At 61.7% G+C, this 15,393-nt stretch overlaps 2 protein-coding genes across 8 annotated transcripts; both read right to left on the bottom strand.

Moving 5' to 3' along the window:
* Positions 1-391: 391 nt before the first annotated feature.
* SIRT7 (sirtuin 7) lies at positions 392-6,158 on the bottom strand. Of its 2 annotated transcripts, XR_007459027.1 has the most exons (11): positions 6,009-6,158; positions 5,801-5,938; positions 5,582-5,686; positions 3,897-3,967; positions 3,726-3,798; positions 2,949-3,047; positions 2,638-2,874; positions 2,414-2,494; positions 2,150-2,256; positions 1,613-1,698; positions 927-1,017 (listed from the first exon to the last, which is right to left on the bottom strand). XR_007459027.1 is itself a non-coding variant. In XM_049635465.1 (10 exons), exons 1-10 carry the CDS (start codon positions 6,099-6,101, stop codon positions 819-821), a joined length of 1,203 nt encoding a protein of 400 aa, XP_049491422.1. In that variant the 5' UTR covers positions 6,102-6,156; the 3' UTR covers positions 392-818. The 2 variants fall into 2 exon arrangements, 1 of the variants encoding a protein (XP_049491422.1); XM_049635465.1 differs by lacking the exon at positions 1,613-1,698 and having other exon boundaries at positions 392-1,017; positions 6,009-6,156.
* Positions 6,159-6,225: 67 nt separating this feature from the next.
* On the bottom strand, positions 6,226-15,387 carry MAFG (MAF bZIP transcription factor G). Of its 6 annotated transcripts, none has more exons than XM_049635467.1 (3): positions 15,360-15,387; positions 11,189-11,251; positions 6,226-11,092 (listed from the first exon to the last, which is right to left on the bottom strand). In XM_049635467.1, exons 2-3 carry the CDS (start codon positions 11,222-11,224, stop codon positions 10,640-10,642), a joined length of 489 nt encoding a protein of 162 aa, XP_049491424.1. In that variant the 5' UTR covers positions 11,225-11,251; positions 15,360-15,387; the 3' UTR covers positions 6,226-10,639. The 6 variants fall into 6 exon arrangements, with proteins under 6 accessions (XP_049491424.1, XP_049491426.1, XP_049491423.1 ...); XM_049635469.1 differs by lacking the exon at positions 15,360-15,387 and adding an exon at positions 14,977-15,328; XM_049635466.1 differs by lacking the exon at positions 15,360-15,387 and adding an exon at positions 14,203-14,858.
* Between the last annotated feature and the right edge of the window lie 6 nt (positions 15,388-15,393).

Below are 15,393 nucleotides of genomic sequence, written 5' to 3'. Positions count from 1 at the left end.
GGCGCACGCGGCGTCACGCGGGCCTCACCCGCCGCGCGCGGCCAATGGCGAGCACCGTCCCGCCCCCCGGCGCCCCGCCCGCCGCCCACAGCCCGCGGCCAATGGCGCGAGCTACGGGGCCGCCCCGGAACCGAGCCCCCGCCCCTCGGCGCGCGGCCAATGGCGTGAGCCGCCACCGCCGAGCCCCGCCCCCGCCCCGCCCGGCGGCCTCCGGAAAGTCCGTCTCCCCCGCGCGGCCAATAGCGTCAGCGCACCTGGCCGAAGAGGCGGGGCAGGGCCACGTGGGGCCCGGCGTCCCCGCCCCGTCCCGTCCCGTCCCCCAGCCCCACGAGCCCGGCGGGGCGCCCGCCCCCCACCACGCGCCAGCTGGACAGTCACAGGACACTCGAGGGACAGTGCTGAGATGTTTAATAACAATAAAAAGGGCTGCTGAGAGCCGAGGCCCAAAACCACCCCTCTGCCGCAAACCCCACACGGAAAGAGGTTCCTATAAAGTTAACAGGTTTCAGTACGAAGTAGTAGAAAGAGGGTTGAGGCCCCTGAGACTAGCCTGGTGAATGAGGTAAGGCAGCCGCGCTTCCTCTCGGCCGGCCAGCTGTGCAACGACCCGAGCTGTGTCCCCAAAGAACGGCACGGCCGCCGCCGCTTTATGCAGAGGCTGCAACAGGCGAGGCGTCCTCCCGGAGACGCGCACAGCGGTGCAAGGGGGCTTCCGGCCAGAGGATTCTGGCTGGACCCCGGGGCAGTCCTGGCCGGGCCCCCCACGAACAGGCGTTCCGTCCTCTGCAAAGTGCCAACTGTTCCCGTCAAGCACCGGGTTACGTTACTTTCTTCCTTTTTGTGCGTTTAGTGCAGCCCCTGCCAAACCAGCCTCCCAGCACCGGGGCGGAGCTAAGTGGCGCAGCCCGCTCTCCGGGCGGGGGCTCCTCGCGGCTCCTGCACAGCGACTTCCGACTGTGGGTGCCTTCTTCACCCGCACGCAGGGGGGTCGCCAGGGAGAAGATCGGGTCCTGCCACCTACCGAAAAGGGAAAGCTGGGTCAGACGTGCCTGGGAGCCCCTCAGTCACAACCTGCCCCAGGGCGGGAAAGCTGACTGCGGTCACCCTGCTGCCCTCCCCTGGGGTCTGAACTGTGGCCAGGCTCTGCCTAGCGGCAGTTCCGTCACACCCGAGCTACAGAGCAGCTGCCGGACGGCTAAGGTTCCTGAGTGATTCAGACCAGCTCGGCCCCCGAGAACTCAGTGTCCTTGCTGGTGATCGAGCAGGCTGTGCGCGCCCAAGGTGGGGCAGCAGTTGGTCACTAGCAACTCTGGGTCCCACCTTTCAATTGTACGGTCAGGGGTGGGTGGGCCAGACCCTCTCCCTCTTCCCAGACTGCCAGACCTGATGGGGGGGGGGGGGGGGGGGGGGCGGGAAAGGCCAGCTGACTAGGGAGGCGCGGCCTACAGACTACACCGTGAAGAGATCATGTGTCTGACGGAGATGTAGAACCACATATCATAAACTTAAGATACAGATAAGCACTGATAAAGAAAATGAGCTAAGTTAATGTAAAAAAAAAAATACAGTACACAATAGGCCCACATTACAGAACAGCACAAACATAACATACAAGAATTGCCAGGCCCAGAAGGTGAAGGGATCCTTAATTCTTGAACCCTTTGATTAAAAGAAGTTATTGATTTCCCCTATAAGACCCTGAAAATTCACAGAGAAAGAAAGTGTAAACTTTTTACTCAATACATACACCACGTCTAAATTATCACAAATTCTGTATTAAGGTACAGTTTAAGCTTCCCCAAAGTACACCAGCTCCCCGAACCGAGTGCACCGAGATCCTGTTTGGAGATGCCGAGACCACGTCCCTTCAAGGCACCTTCGCGTCCAGGCTGTCGGAGGTAGGAGGGGGGCTCTCCAGGCACACACTGGCACATTCTCTCTCCCCATGGGGAGTCACACCAGCCGGGGGGCCTCAGCTGATGCCTCTGCCACTCCCCCTTGCTGGCAGAGGCCACCAAGCTGGGGTCACGCCTCAGACACCATCTGCGACAACTCAGAGCATTCTCTACACTCAGTTCACGAGAAAAGACAGACGCGGTCCATCCACACAGGGCAGGGAAGGGGGGGGATGCACCCGTGCCCCCCTCACCTGCTGTAGGGGGGGATCTCCAGGCCCAGCTCGTCCATGAGGAGCTGCATGACGTCATCACACTTCCCATGAAGCTTCAGGGCAGCCCAGTCATCCTTCGGGGTCCACTGGGGACAGGGGAAGGCGAGTGAGGATACCTCACTTCTTCCCAATGGCCCTTTCCTGCCATATCTCTGTGACCCAGGACACGAGCATCCAGGAACTCTCTGGTTCTCCTGTTCTAAGGCCCAGGTCTAAGGAGGTGTCTCTGGGTGCTCAAGTTACCTGCAAGTTTACAATGTAGAGCTTGGGCCGCCTGCTGGGGGGCTTGGTCATGCACCAGAGGCGTGGATACTTCTTTAGAACCTGCAGGAATGGACGGACGGACAGAAAGACCACATGCACAACAGCGAACGAAGCTACAGGAAGCTAGCTTCTAACACTGAACTGGCCAGGGACTGGCAGTTCTCCCCTCCCCTCCGGTCCCGTCCACGGCGCTGTTCACGTACCTTTAAGCTGGAACCTAAACACAGGATCGTGTCTGCCTTGCTGGCAGCCTCAGTGGCTGCCTCCCAGTTCAGAGGCTGCCCCAGCGTGCCCCGCTCCCCAAAGTGCACAATGGTGTCCCGGAGCTGGGCCCCACACTTGTGGCAGGCCCGGCCCGTCTGGTGCCGGTGCAGGGCGGTGCGCTCAGTCACATCAAACACCCTCACGTATTCCCTGTTGGGTGTGCAGGCCGTACAGACCTGAGGAGGAGAGGGCGCCGTGAGCAGGAGCCGCTGGCCCGCACAGGCCCGCGAATCCCAGAGGGACCGCTCACTTCAATGTACATGTTCCCGTGGAGCTCCGAGATGGCCGTCCGCGGCAGCCCGCTCCGCAGGTGGAGCCCGTCACAGTTCTGAGACACCACGTGCTGCACCTGCGGGGCAAGCAAGGGCAAGTCAGCAGGTGGCCTGTGAGGGGCTGTGCTCAGTAGTGAAAGCAGTCCTTGACCCTGCCCAGAGTCCCCAAACCGGGGCAGCTCCGGCCCCGTGTGGAGCCTCACAGGCAAAACCGGAGCGGCAGGCCGGTCCCAGCAGCAGGTCTAGGGGGGTGGGGGTGGGGGGGAACCCAAGCTGCCCCCCACCAACCCGGAAGCACTTAGCGAGCTGGGAGTGCAGCTGTTTGCTCTCGGCAGGGAAGGGGCTGGGGCCCGAAGTGACACTCTCTTGGGTCCTTATGTTTCAGGTCACTGAAGGACCAGGAGGACTGACCCTTCCCTACTTGGTTGAAAGCGCTCGGCAGAGGGTCTTTAGGGTTCCCACAAGCCTCCCCCGGACCTAGGTGGCTTCTGAGGTCTGTGGGGACAATGTGAGAGAAACACGGGGGGGAAAAGCCACCAGCGGCTCTGCGCCTGAGGCCGGCCCTACGATTCACGCGAGAGACTACCCTTCTCTTGAAAAAGCAGCACCGGAGTCTAAAACACTCTGTGGGCGCTTCTCCCAGGGGTCCCTGGGACAGAGGTATGATGCAGTTGCCATGTGGGCACAAAGGTGGCCCTCCAGGTCCTGTGCCAGGGACCCGGCAAGTATACTAGCTAGCCACACCGGGCTCTTACCAGCTTTTGCTCGTGTAAGCGGGCGATGCTCATGTGGGTGAGGGTTGGCTCGGCCTCACTCAGGTCAGCAGCACTGCCAGGTGGAAGGGAAGCAAAGGCGTGGGGAGCTGTGAGGTCAGGCCCAAGCTGCCCCTGCTCAACTGGCTGGGAAGGCTGCATCAGGCTGCTTACCTAACGCTTCTCCCTTTCTGAAGCAGCGTCCACACTCCATTAGGGCCCCGGTAATCTGGGATAGAGGCTGCCTGCATGTTCAGAAGGACGAGGCCAGTGAAAATGCATCACTACGGGAATTGGCAAAAGTCCCCCAGACGAAAACTCAACGTTTTTCTCTTGATGTGTTCCAGACTCGTCTGTGCCCTGGCCTCCGTTCATTCCACAGGCTCCGCATTTCCTAGTCCAACCTGCCTGAACCCAGATGGAGTGGCTCCTTCCCTCTGCCCGGACCCCTGCCCCCACCCGGTCTAGCTCCTCCCTCCGGCTTCCGAGGAGTCCTGCCTCCTCCGGGAGCCTCTCCAGCACGAGTACAACCTGGGCTCTGCAGCCCCATCTGTCCTCCAAACCAAGGGAGAGGACGGGTCAGGCTGATCTGTGTGTCCCCAGGGCCGAGCCAGTGCTCAGGAAACACTTAGCAAATGGTGGCACCCTAGGTAGGAGTGCTGGTCTGTCCCAGTTCTGACACCCGATACGGTGTTTCCTGACCTCCCTTGACAAAGACAGCCAACCTCTCCAGACGAGCTGAACACCCTGAATGTCCTTAGTTCTCGATGCAGAGAAACGAAACCACCACGAGACAAGCCAGAAGGTGTGCTCAGAGCAAGGAGTCTTACATTCCCTAGGCTGTGAATGACATCCCTTCTGGGGAGCCCTGTCTCCTCCCCGCGGTTTAGGCTCAGAAAAATGCCCACCGCAAGCAGTGGGTTCTGAATCACACTGACAAGAGAAACCTCAAACAGTGATGCTCAGAGCAAACTAAAGAGCAGGACTTTCAGAGACAACAGGAATGACTGGAGGACGGAGACCCGACCACCAGGGTCTGCAAGTTAGGACGGTCAGCGCCCCTTGCGCGATCTCGCTGGATCTTCCCCTGGCCCTCTCCTGTAAAACCTTACTCAACCTTCAAGGCCCGGCCTCAACGCCGCCTCGCACACGAAGCAAGCTGGACGGATGTCCCAGCTCTCTGAGACCGCGGAGGGCGTGTCTGCATGTCTGCTCTGGCAACCCGGCCCGGCCAGCATCCCCTCATCACCTGCGGCCTCCCCGGGGCCAGAAATCCTCCGTGTTCACCTCTGCCGGGCCCACACGTGGGTCACGCTCGACAGGCACCCATTAGGTGGACAGGTAACACTCTCAAAGCTAGCCGTGTTCAATGGCCCGAGGGAGCTTCTCAATAAAATGTCCCCAAACCCAACGCGTTTCTCTTCTTTACCTGGTGTACTCTAATTCTAACTACCTCGCGATCTACTTACTTTCCTTCAACATTCAGGAAATAACAACGAACGCGGAATCAGGAGACGGTCTGGGGCTTCACTCTACCCACATAACCTTGGGACAGTGAGTTAACCTCCCGGACTTGAAACGAGGAGGTGCCTGCAAGCCCTAACGTGTTATGTCCTGTTTTACTCCTCTTCCCTCCTTGCCTCGAACGGGGCATCACAAAAACTGCAAGTGTTTACAAGTATTTATGCCCTCAATGAAGTTTGAGTCCTTTCGAGCTTCTCGACTGTGCTCTCCTCGGTCCTGGGTCCTGGGTCAGTCACCCAGAAGGGGGCGCCCCACACCCGCCCCCGGCGCTCCGGGTTTCTCCCGGGCCTGGGAGCCGACGCCGGGGCGCGGCCGCCCACGCCTCGCCGCCGTACCGTGCTGATGCCGGCGCCCGTGTAGACGACCAGGTACTTGGCGTTCCGGACGGCGCCGGCCAGCTCCCGCACTTTCCTCCGCAGCTCCTCCGGGTCGTCGCACACCTGCCGAGACGCCGAGGCCGGCCGTAAGCCCCGCCCCCGCCCCCGCCCGGCTAGAGGTCCGGCCCCGGCGGCCCGCCGACCGAGCCCCCGCGCCGACCGAGCCCCGGGACTCGCCTCCTCCTGCCGCCGCTTCAGGCCCTCGCGCCGCCTGCTCCGGCCCTGCAGCTCGGTCACCAGGTCCTCGCTCTCGGCCAGGAGCCGGCCCTCCTCGGCGCTGCGCTCCGCTGCCGCCTTCCTCAGGATGCGCGACACCTGCGGGCGCGGGGCGGGCGGTGAGGGCGGCGCGGGGCGGGGGCGCGGCGCGGGGCGGGCGGCGGCGTACCTGACGGAGGCGCTCCCGCTGCTGCTCCTCCCGCAGCCTCCGGACCCGCTCCGCCGCCTTGCGCTCCGAGCGGCTGGGACCCCCGGCTGCCATCGCTCCCGGGAGACCCGCGCTTCCGCTTCCGCCTCCCGGCAGGCCGTGCACCGGCGCATGCGCGCAAGGTCCGCCCCGCCCTTCCGGCCCCGCCCGCGCGGCGCGCAAAGGAAGCACCTGACGGTCTCTTTAAAAGGTGTTTATTGATCATATACAAAATAAAGAAAACCTTATATATCACAAACATACACTATGTACAGCAATAAATACCCGGGGTCCGGCCCAGTGCCGCCCCCCCTGGACAATAATTTAGCAATAAATACTGCACAGGGCGGGGTGAGGGCTGAGGCCACAGCCCGCCCCAGGGAGGCCCCTCCTCACCTGGACCTTCCACAACCCCTGCCTGCCCCGGCAGGTCCCAGGGTACCACCACCTCCCCCTGGTTTCAGCCCTAGGCAGGACAGGCAGGGTCTGATCAACTCCGCTTGGACCCAGCCTCTCAGCGCCAGGAGAGCACCAGAGCTGGACGCACTGGGCAGCCCTTGTCCTGTTGCCCTAAGATGCCAGGAGAAGGCTTTCTGTACCCACTCCCGTTTGGTTAAAGGCTTCAGGGAGTAGCAAATTGAGGGGATGGGGAGAAGGAAGGGACTGGGACACGAGGGTGCTGGAGGGGCCGCCCCCTCGCAGTCCATCAGGGGCACACTCTTCTAACACTCCAGCTCAGGCTCACCAGACACCCACGTACCAAGGCTGCTGTTCCAGCGTGGGGTGGAAATGTGCGTGACCGGCCCAAAGGTACAGCCCACGCGCAACACACACAGGCCAGAAGCAGGACAGGCCATCAGTCTCCAGGGCACACCCCTGCCTCTGTGTGTCCTCCACTCTCCCCAGCTGCTCCAAAACTAGACAGCCAACAGGAAGGCAAAAACGCGCCAAAAAGAATTATTCAGTGGCTTCTGGGGAAAAAAAAATCGTTACTGTGTTGGTTCCTTTCACCAAACCACAGCCTAAAAAAGTAACTTACAAGATCCCAGAGCGGAAACGGTGCTGCAGGCTGTGGCTTGGGCTTCCCAGCTGTGGATGGGAGCTTTAGCCAACTGGCCACCTCTGAAAGGGAGGCCACAGGGACAGGAGGGGGCTTGACCAGCCATCCGAAAGCAGGCTGCAGCTGATCGGAGCTGTGGGCCCAGGAACTGACCATAGAAGCTGTTGCTGACGGGCAGGGTTGTGCACACAGACCTGAAGCCTGGACCAAGGGCAGAAAAGCCTCCGGGGAGACCCGGTATCCGGCAGAAACCAGCACACCACACGGCCGAGCAGCCGTGTCTTCCCACCTTTACAAACAGCGGTGCCGCCCAGAACAGCAGCCAGGGCCATAGGGAAGTCTCCCTGGGGCCACACTCAGGGCAGGAGCTGACCTGTTCCCACAGGGTTCTCCTCTGAAATCTGAGTGTCCGTGTCGGGATGAGGGGGGAGTAGGGCTCAGGCGTGATGGGAAGGAAGGTACACGTCATGGTTTACTTAGCGGACCAGTTTGGGAGATTTGGCCTCGGCCAAAGCCCTCGATTCGCTGTGTCAGAAAAGTCGAGGATAAAAAGAACACAACACCCTCACAGTAGGAAAACTGAATTGACAAGAATCAGAAAGACACCAACCAGTCACATGTGGACACAGGCTCTACTGTCAAGAAACCAAGGGGAAGGGGGAAAGGGCAGAGTGCAGAGCGGCCCCGTGGGGCTGGCTTGATGGGAATAGGATGTACTCCCAGACCCAAGGAACAGTTGCTCCAAATCCAAAAACTCCGAAGGGAAGCATGGCCTCAGTAATTCCAGAAGCTTCTTCCGATACCTAAACCGAGGACCTGCAATTTCTCTTCCGTCTGTGTCCACCCTCCAACCCGCCTCTGGACTTCCCAACCCACCTCCTTTCTCTCCTCTCCACGTCTCCAGCCTGCGGATGGACAACCACCTCCCAGCAAGGACGAAAGTGTCGGGACCGTAAGCGGATATGGAGAACATGGACGTGACCCCTCTTCAGTGATTCTTATGACGCGATTCCAGCTCACTGCTGCCACCACCAACGTCAACAACGTTCATCTAGACCCTAGGTAGACAAAGCCAGACAGCAAGGAGGGGCGGGAAGCCACTAAGTATTGAGAGCCAACAGTCAAAATCTCCATCGCAGGCCGACCCGGGTACAACCGGGAATGACTGAGCCTCTAGGGCCAAGCCCATTAACACGACAGAAATTGACAGCGTGCCCCTGCTCCTACCCCACGGGCACACTGGGTCAGACTCTGGGATGAAAATCCTCCCTGCGGCCCACGAGGTCACACCCTGCGAGGCCGCACAGTGTTTCTTTTCGCCAGCCCACCCTTCTGTGCTCTACAGGGGTTCGGGGCCCCCAGAGGAGCCAAAGCCCATGTGGCCAGAGATGGGGCAGTAGCCTCTTGAGGGCAGGCACCGCAGGAGGCCTCCGAGGAGCTTCCCAAGCCCAGTCTGGAAGACTGGCTGCCTCTGCCGAGGGGCCACGGGAAGGTAGGCTCAGCCCCGCAGAGGAGCACCCCTTGAGCTGAGCAGCGCATCCCTGGAAGACACAGATCCCAGAGGCGAAAGAAGGCCCAGAGCCCAGTCAGGGCGAGGTGAGAGATAGGACCCGGCCCTGGGCACTGGAGCCCTTGTCTGGCACCGGCGGAGACCCACACCCCCCCCTCCCGCCCCAGGCTCATGGGCAGGGTGAAGGGGCCGCCCCAGGTGAGTCCTCAAACCACCTGGTTTTGCCTGGGAAGCTCCACTTCACAGCACAGCAGCACTGCCAGGACACGTGGGCAGCAGGCCTCGCGACCCCCACGTGGGCTCCACGGGTCCCGATGAGGCCCCCGTGCAGCCCACAGGAACAAAGCTGGGGTTGGAGGCCAGAGCCCAAGCATGTTGACCAGAGGCCAGAAGGAAGACACCCGGGGGTACCCTAGTGACTCCTTGGTCCCTGCAAATCTGCCACCCCTGGCCAGAGGCGGTGGGCATGGAGGCAAGGGGCGCCGTCTGGGATGGCCCCCAGTTTTACCTACCCGGCCATTGGATCAGCCCAAGCCTAGGACAGACATGCGAAGCCAAGGCTGTGCAGGGGTGGGAGCGGCAGAGCCCCCAATCTGCTCCTCTGGGGTCCCGGGTCAGGCACCGAGGCAGAGGCGGGGGGGGGGGGGGGGGGGGGGGGGCGGGGGGGGGGGGGGGCTGGGCTGCTGGGGAGATTCCCGCGTTCTGCCGGAGCGGGAGTCGCCCAGCGCCCCAGTCCGGGCCGGCAAGCTGGCAGAAGCAAACACACAACCAAATCCAAAAAACAAACACAGGAATAACAGACACAAGAAGTGACACCCACAGGTCAAAGGTCACCAGAAGCACCAGCACGTGACGCTGCACAAGACCTCACCAGGCACGGACGACACCACGGCACCGGCAAGAGACGGAAGCAGGAAGGGCAAAGGAGTAAGTCACTTTCGGTACAATTGCAAGAGAGATAGCAAAGAGGGCGCCAGGATGCGCCTTGTGGTCGCCCACAGCTTGGCTTTTCTTTTTTTTTTTTTTTGTCTTTTTTAAAACTAAGTTTTATAAATAACGTCTGATAACTCTGTGTATATAAAAACTAAACTCCAACAGCCACAAAGACTTGTCCATAAGTTTACAAGAAAGGGATTTTTTTTGTTTGTTTTTTTTTTCTTTTGTTAAACTAGCAAAGTTTCTATTATACTTTCTTCCCTTTTCCATATATATGGTCAAATGTTCTTGCTTGTTTTTTTTTTTAAAAAGACAGTTTTATAAATACTCTGCAGCTCTTTTTTTTCTTTAGCTTTTAAACATATAATTTAATAACTTCGTAAAAGGAACTCCTCTCTTTTAAATAAAGGGCCACGTAACCACACAGATAGGTCATGTAAACAGTGACACGGGACCCGTCGCAGGACACTGGACACACCCTTCACGAATGTTCACAACCAGTGATTTGGTCTTGTTCAGTGCAATGCGTCAGGCTTGAGCGCCGTGGGCCCTGGCCCAAAGCCACATAACGCCCCGTCCCTCCCAGCGGCCGTAGCGCCCAGGCTGGTGGCCTGCCCATCCAGGCCCATCCAGGGCCCCCAAGGACACCCTACTCTCAGGAGCAGAGCCCATCTATGCCTGCTGGCCACGCTGAGAGTGAATCACAGCCCCCTGCCAGGCAGCAGCTGTTGGGGCCTGTGGGCCACCCGGGAGCAGACAGCAGCCCTCCCTACTCAGAACCGCGAGCCCCAGAGAGCTCATCCGATCTTTCTCTGTTGCCACAGGGCCAACTCTGGACTCCAAGCCTGCACGGCCTTGGTACAAAGGGGGCCGAGGCAACCCCACGTCACCGCCGAACTGACCAATCCCAACGTACAAAACACACGATGACAACGACGACGAGATCAAAGGGGCTCAGCCCGGCGCCCCGGGGTGCAGGTTGTGCTTTGCAGGGAAGGGAGGAGGCAGGAGAGGAAGAGGAGGAGAGGAGGAAGAAGGGGACAGGGCTGCCAAACTCGCCATGCGCCTAACGGCCCCTTGCAGACCCGCCCGGGCAAGCGCGCGTCCCTACGATCGGGCGTCCGTCTTGGACTTTACTATCGTGATGACGCTGGTGGCAGCCACCTTGCCAGGGACGAGGGGCCCCAAGCCGGCCGCGAGGGGGCCCCGGGCCGGCGCCACGGGGCTGCGGGCCACCGTCCTGGCGAAGTTCTGCAGGGCCTCGTACTTGGAGCGCAGCGCGTCGAGCTCCAGCTTCATGCTGGCGTTCTCCGAGGCCAGCTTCTCCACCTCCTGCTGCAGCTCCGCCTTCTGCTTCTCCAGCTCCTCCTTCTGGGTCACCCGCTTCACGCGGCAGCTGGCGGCGTAGCCGCGGTTCTTGAGCGTGCGCCGGCGCTGCTTCAGCTGGATGATCTCCTCCTTGGACAGGCCCCGCAGGTGCTGGTTCAGCTCCCGCACCGACATGGTCACCAGCTCCTCATCAGTCAGGCTGGTGCCATTCTCACCTGGCTCCCGCTTCACCTGGGGGCAGGGCAGTGCACGGGGTCAAGGCTGAGCGGGGGACCGCCCGCCCTGGAGGCACCCCCGCCTCAAGACTCCATCCACCCCGCTGCTCACCTTCAAGGCCTTGTTTCCTTTATTGGGGGTCGTCATAACCCGGGGGCACAGCACGCAGGCACTCTGCGAAACAGGGAGCAGAGGTCAGGACCCTGGAGAACACCCCGCTTTCCCTCCCCAGTCCATACAGAGCCTGGGGGAGAGGCCCAGCCGCCCCCGCCCCCAGCCTCGCCTCTCAGCTGACCGTCCCCAATACCCCGAGGACCACCCGCCACCCTTTAGCTAGGCTGTTCCCCGTCCCCCTTGTCCCTAGAGAACCCAGCAGGTCTGAGGCGGGAAAGGGGAACCGAGGCGCTGTTAGAAAGGCAGAGACCAGGAAAAGGGGCTTGGGAAGAGTTGAGACGCATGCAGGAGGGGCCAGCCTAGAAGGAAGCCGGGAGCTTTAAAAATAACCCCAGTGTGCGCCCCAGAGCACGGCTGTTCCTGCCCAGTCACGCTGACTCAGCACATTGCTCCCGCTCCCGCTCCCGCTCCCTCACCGGCCTGGCCTGGCACTCCCCAAGGCTGCCAGCCAGCCAACACAGCCCCAGGGGACCCGGAGCCTGAGCAGAGCACCGCTGGGCCAGGAAGGCCAGCCTGGCCAACGGCAGGTAGGGCTGGGGCCGGCGACCCCGCACACGTGTACTCCAGGGTCCTACCTGCTGCAGCCACCTCCCCTCAGCTGGCCCTGCCCCCGCGAAGGCTTAGGAGCCAGTGGGGACTCAGGCCAAGAGGAAAATGCAGGAGAGCCCTGAATCTCCCACAGACTTTTCACTCTGAACAGCTCAACTCTTTCCAGCACTGGTGGGAGCCCCCCACCCCTCCAGGTGGCAGGCACTCCAGCGCGGGCTGCACACAGCCCACCTCCGCTGCCGATGAAGCAACCTTCCTGTGGCCTCAGATTGCAGCATCTTGCACCCCTGCCCCACCCCATCCTCGCTGTTTCATAAGAGTGCCCGGTTAGCCACGCAGGGGCCTGCTCAGCCCCTTCCAGCCCCCCACCTGAGGTCACTGCCCACAGTGCAGGGGACAAAAACAAGAGGGGTGGGGGGCTGGACCGAAGGCCCCCACCCCCGCCCGGCACCCACTCAGTTGCCCCTCCCACACTCTACCCTCACTTTCTGCTTCCTGAAGCCCTGCCAAGGACATTTCTGTGCACCTAATCCTGGCAATTCTGGCTCAGCCACCCCCCACCCACCCACCCCTAGCCCCCTGCTCTCCAGGTTAGACGCAGAAAAAGACGTCAGACGTGGCTGGAGGACCAAGCCAGACTGCAGTTTCCCTGCTGCAGGAGAGGTCTCTTACCCCACTGGGGAGATAAAGCATGGGCTGGGAGGGGGGTGGAGGTGCAGTTGGCTCCAGGGGGAGCCCCCGCCTCACCCAGCCTTGCCCCAGGCGGTGCCTCATCACAGCCAGGGCATCCGGGCTCTCAGACAGGCCCTGAGGCTGGCATCTCCCGGATGTTCCAGAGCAGAGGATGGAAAAGATAGGAACTGGAGGTCAGAAGAGCCCCAGGGCCCCAACCCACCCTGGAAGCCAAGCCCTCATGGCAGAGCTAGAGGGGCGCCCCCAGTCTTGAGTCTGAATCAGGGTGCAAGGACACCGCCCTGGATCCAACCACTGTCAGCCCGAAGGAAAAGGGCTGCCACCAGCTTTTCCCACTCGCCGTGCTCCCTCCCCTCCAAATGCTGAGCACGACGGTGACTTCCTGAAGAGATCACACAGAAAAGTGCCGAGCGTGGCGGCTGGGAGCTGAAATGTGCCTCCTCGACAGATTTCGCCCTCCGCAGAAGGCCTGAACTCAGCACAAGCACAGCCGCTCGCCTCCCAGTCAAAGGTGCGTGTGCGTGCGTGTGCGTGCTGTGGGGGAGGGGCAGGCCTCTGCAAAGCCGGGGCCTCAGCCCCCTGGCCCGGCCTCTGTCCACCGGGGGACACACACAGATGTGACAGAGACAGCCTTTGGACATAGATGGCTAGGGATAGCTCAGGCCACCTCTAGAAGCCAGACGGGGAGTATCCCAGAGACGGGACTGAGGAGAAGCTTCCTCTCCTCCCCATCAAGGGCCCGTCCAGAGCTGGGGCCTGGTCATCCTTCCCAACTCAACTCCCCCAGAGGCCGGGCCACCCTGGGGAGAGGGCACGGGCAGTCCCCAGGGCCTGAAACCACCAAGGTACCCTGCGCCACCCACTCAGGCTGAGAGCCGGTTGGGATGGGAAAACAGGTTCCGAGAGTTCCGTCCCCTTTATCTGGGCCCGAACTCTAGGATGTGGACACTCGGCAGGAGGCCGAGACAGCCTCCTGCTCCTTTTGGTGGCCTGCAAACTCTAGCGTCCAAATGTCCCCAACAGGCGTGGCCCCAACCTAGCCTAGCCTTACTCCCGCCCTGCCCTTCAGAACCACCTTCTCCAAAATCTCTCAGCCACTGAAAGCGATTCTGAAAAAAGTTTCAAACTTCATTTCCACCTAAGCATAAATAATGACAAGACTTACAGAAATACCCCTTCAGGAATCTGCATTTTCCTAAGGTAGGAAGAAATTCCAGCCAAAAGATGAGCTGAAGTGTTACACAAAGCTGCCTCTGTGTGTGTGTGTGTGTGTGTGTTGGGGGCAGGGGGTGTCCCTGAAAACAAACCACAAGGCGGCCCGACCTAGCCATGAACCCCTAGGTTCAGCTCTGATCTAGACAAAACAGCCCCCGTCCTGGAGGCCAGGAAGCACCCATACATTCAGGAAAGGTGGCCCAGGCCACACCACCCTCAGGCTGCCCCCCCCCCCCCCCCGGGCCCCCCCCCCCCCCCCAAGAGGCCCAACATCCATCAGGGCCACAATCTTTACTAACACCTGCTCGACACTGAGCCCCAATCTCAAGTAGGACAATTTTGGGGTGACTGGAAACCGCATTCTTCCACTCCATGCCTTCCACACCAGCCCGCCTGCTGTGCCCCAAAGGCTAGGCACCCTCAAAGCCACCACCACCTGCAGCTTTGACCCAAACCCCAAAGCCAGGCTGTGCAAAGGGGCAGGGCCTGCTCACCAGACACCTCACTCCCCAGATGTCAAAGTCCTGCCGCTTCCTCTCATTGGCAGTTTCCTGGTACAGCTGCACCTGCTTGTCCCTGCCCTGTCCACTGCCCTCCAGGACTTGAGTAAAGGCACCCCTCTTTCTCCCACTGACTCCCTCTCTGGCCAGGGTGTATTCCTCTCTTTCTTCCCCGCCCAGGGGCTGCCCAGCCTAGCCAACCAGACCAGTCACAGGGAAAGCCTGCTTCCCAGCCTGGCAAGCACGGCCCCCCTAAGCTCCTCCCCTCCTCTCACTCAGAGAACTATTTCCCAGTTTGGGGAACTGTCCCAGACGCTGGTCAGGGACCAGCTGCCTGAGAAGAGAATGCCTGGGAGGGGAGGGGACGGGCAGGCCAGGGGCTTCACATTCTGCCGGGGGAAGAAAACCTACCCCGAGGCCCCTCCACTGTCTTCTCACCCACTCCTCCTTCAACTCGCACGCCGGCCCAAACTTGAACCGGTGCCCCAGTCCCTGGGCCTGAGCCCTTCCCCGGTTTCCCTCCTGCGCCTATCTCCCGGCCCCTTAGACCCCAGGCCCCTTGCTCAAATCCCCCCCAGACATCAGAATGAGCATCGAGTGACCTCATGCTGATGACTCAGCAAGTCTCCCTCTGGGCTCTGGCACGCGTGTGACGGAGCGAAGCCACCGCGAGCAGGGTCTTCCCGGCCCCGCCACGTGCCGCCCCCTACCCCCCACCCGCCCCGGCCCGCCGAGGACCCCCGCGCCCGGGCGGGCGGACACAGACACCTGATGAATCAGCAGCGAGAACCGGGGCCCAGAGGCTCTTCCGCGGAGCCCTAGGCGCCCCGCTCGACCCCACCCTTTCCTCCCGCCACCGCGGCCGCCCCTCCCACCGGGACGCCCCGGGCTCCGCCGAGCGAGCCCCGCGTACGCCCCGCCCCGCCCTCCTCCGGCCCCCGCGGCCCACCCCCAGCAGCCCCGGCGCGAGGGCCGGGAGCTGCTTCTGAGCCGCGGGGAAATCGAGGCACGGGCCCCCAGCAGGGCGCGGGGCAAACCCGAAGCCGGGAGCGCGCGGCCTGCGCCGCCCCCGGCCCTCCAGGAGGAGCCGCGGCCCCGCCCGCCCCCACCCCGGGCCCGGAGCCCCCCGCCCGGCCCGCCGCCGCACTCACCCACCACACTGCGGGCCCGGGCGGGCCGAGGCCG

Source organism: Panthera uncia, chromosome E1, assembly GCF_023721935.1.
Source record: "Panthera uncia isolate 11264 chromosome E1, Puncia_PCG_1.0, whole genome shotgun sequence".
NCBI classification, from domain to species: Eukaryota; Metazoa; Chordata; class Mammalia; order Carnivora; family Felidae; genus Panthera; species Panthera uncia.
The sequence above is the reverse complement of the archived record's forward strand: the minus strand, read 5'-3'. Positions and strand labels throughout refer to the sequence as shown.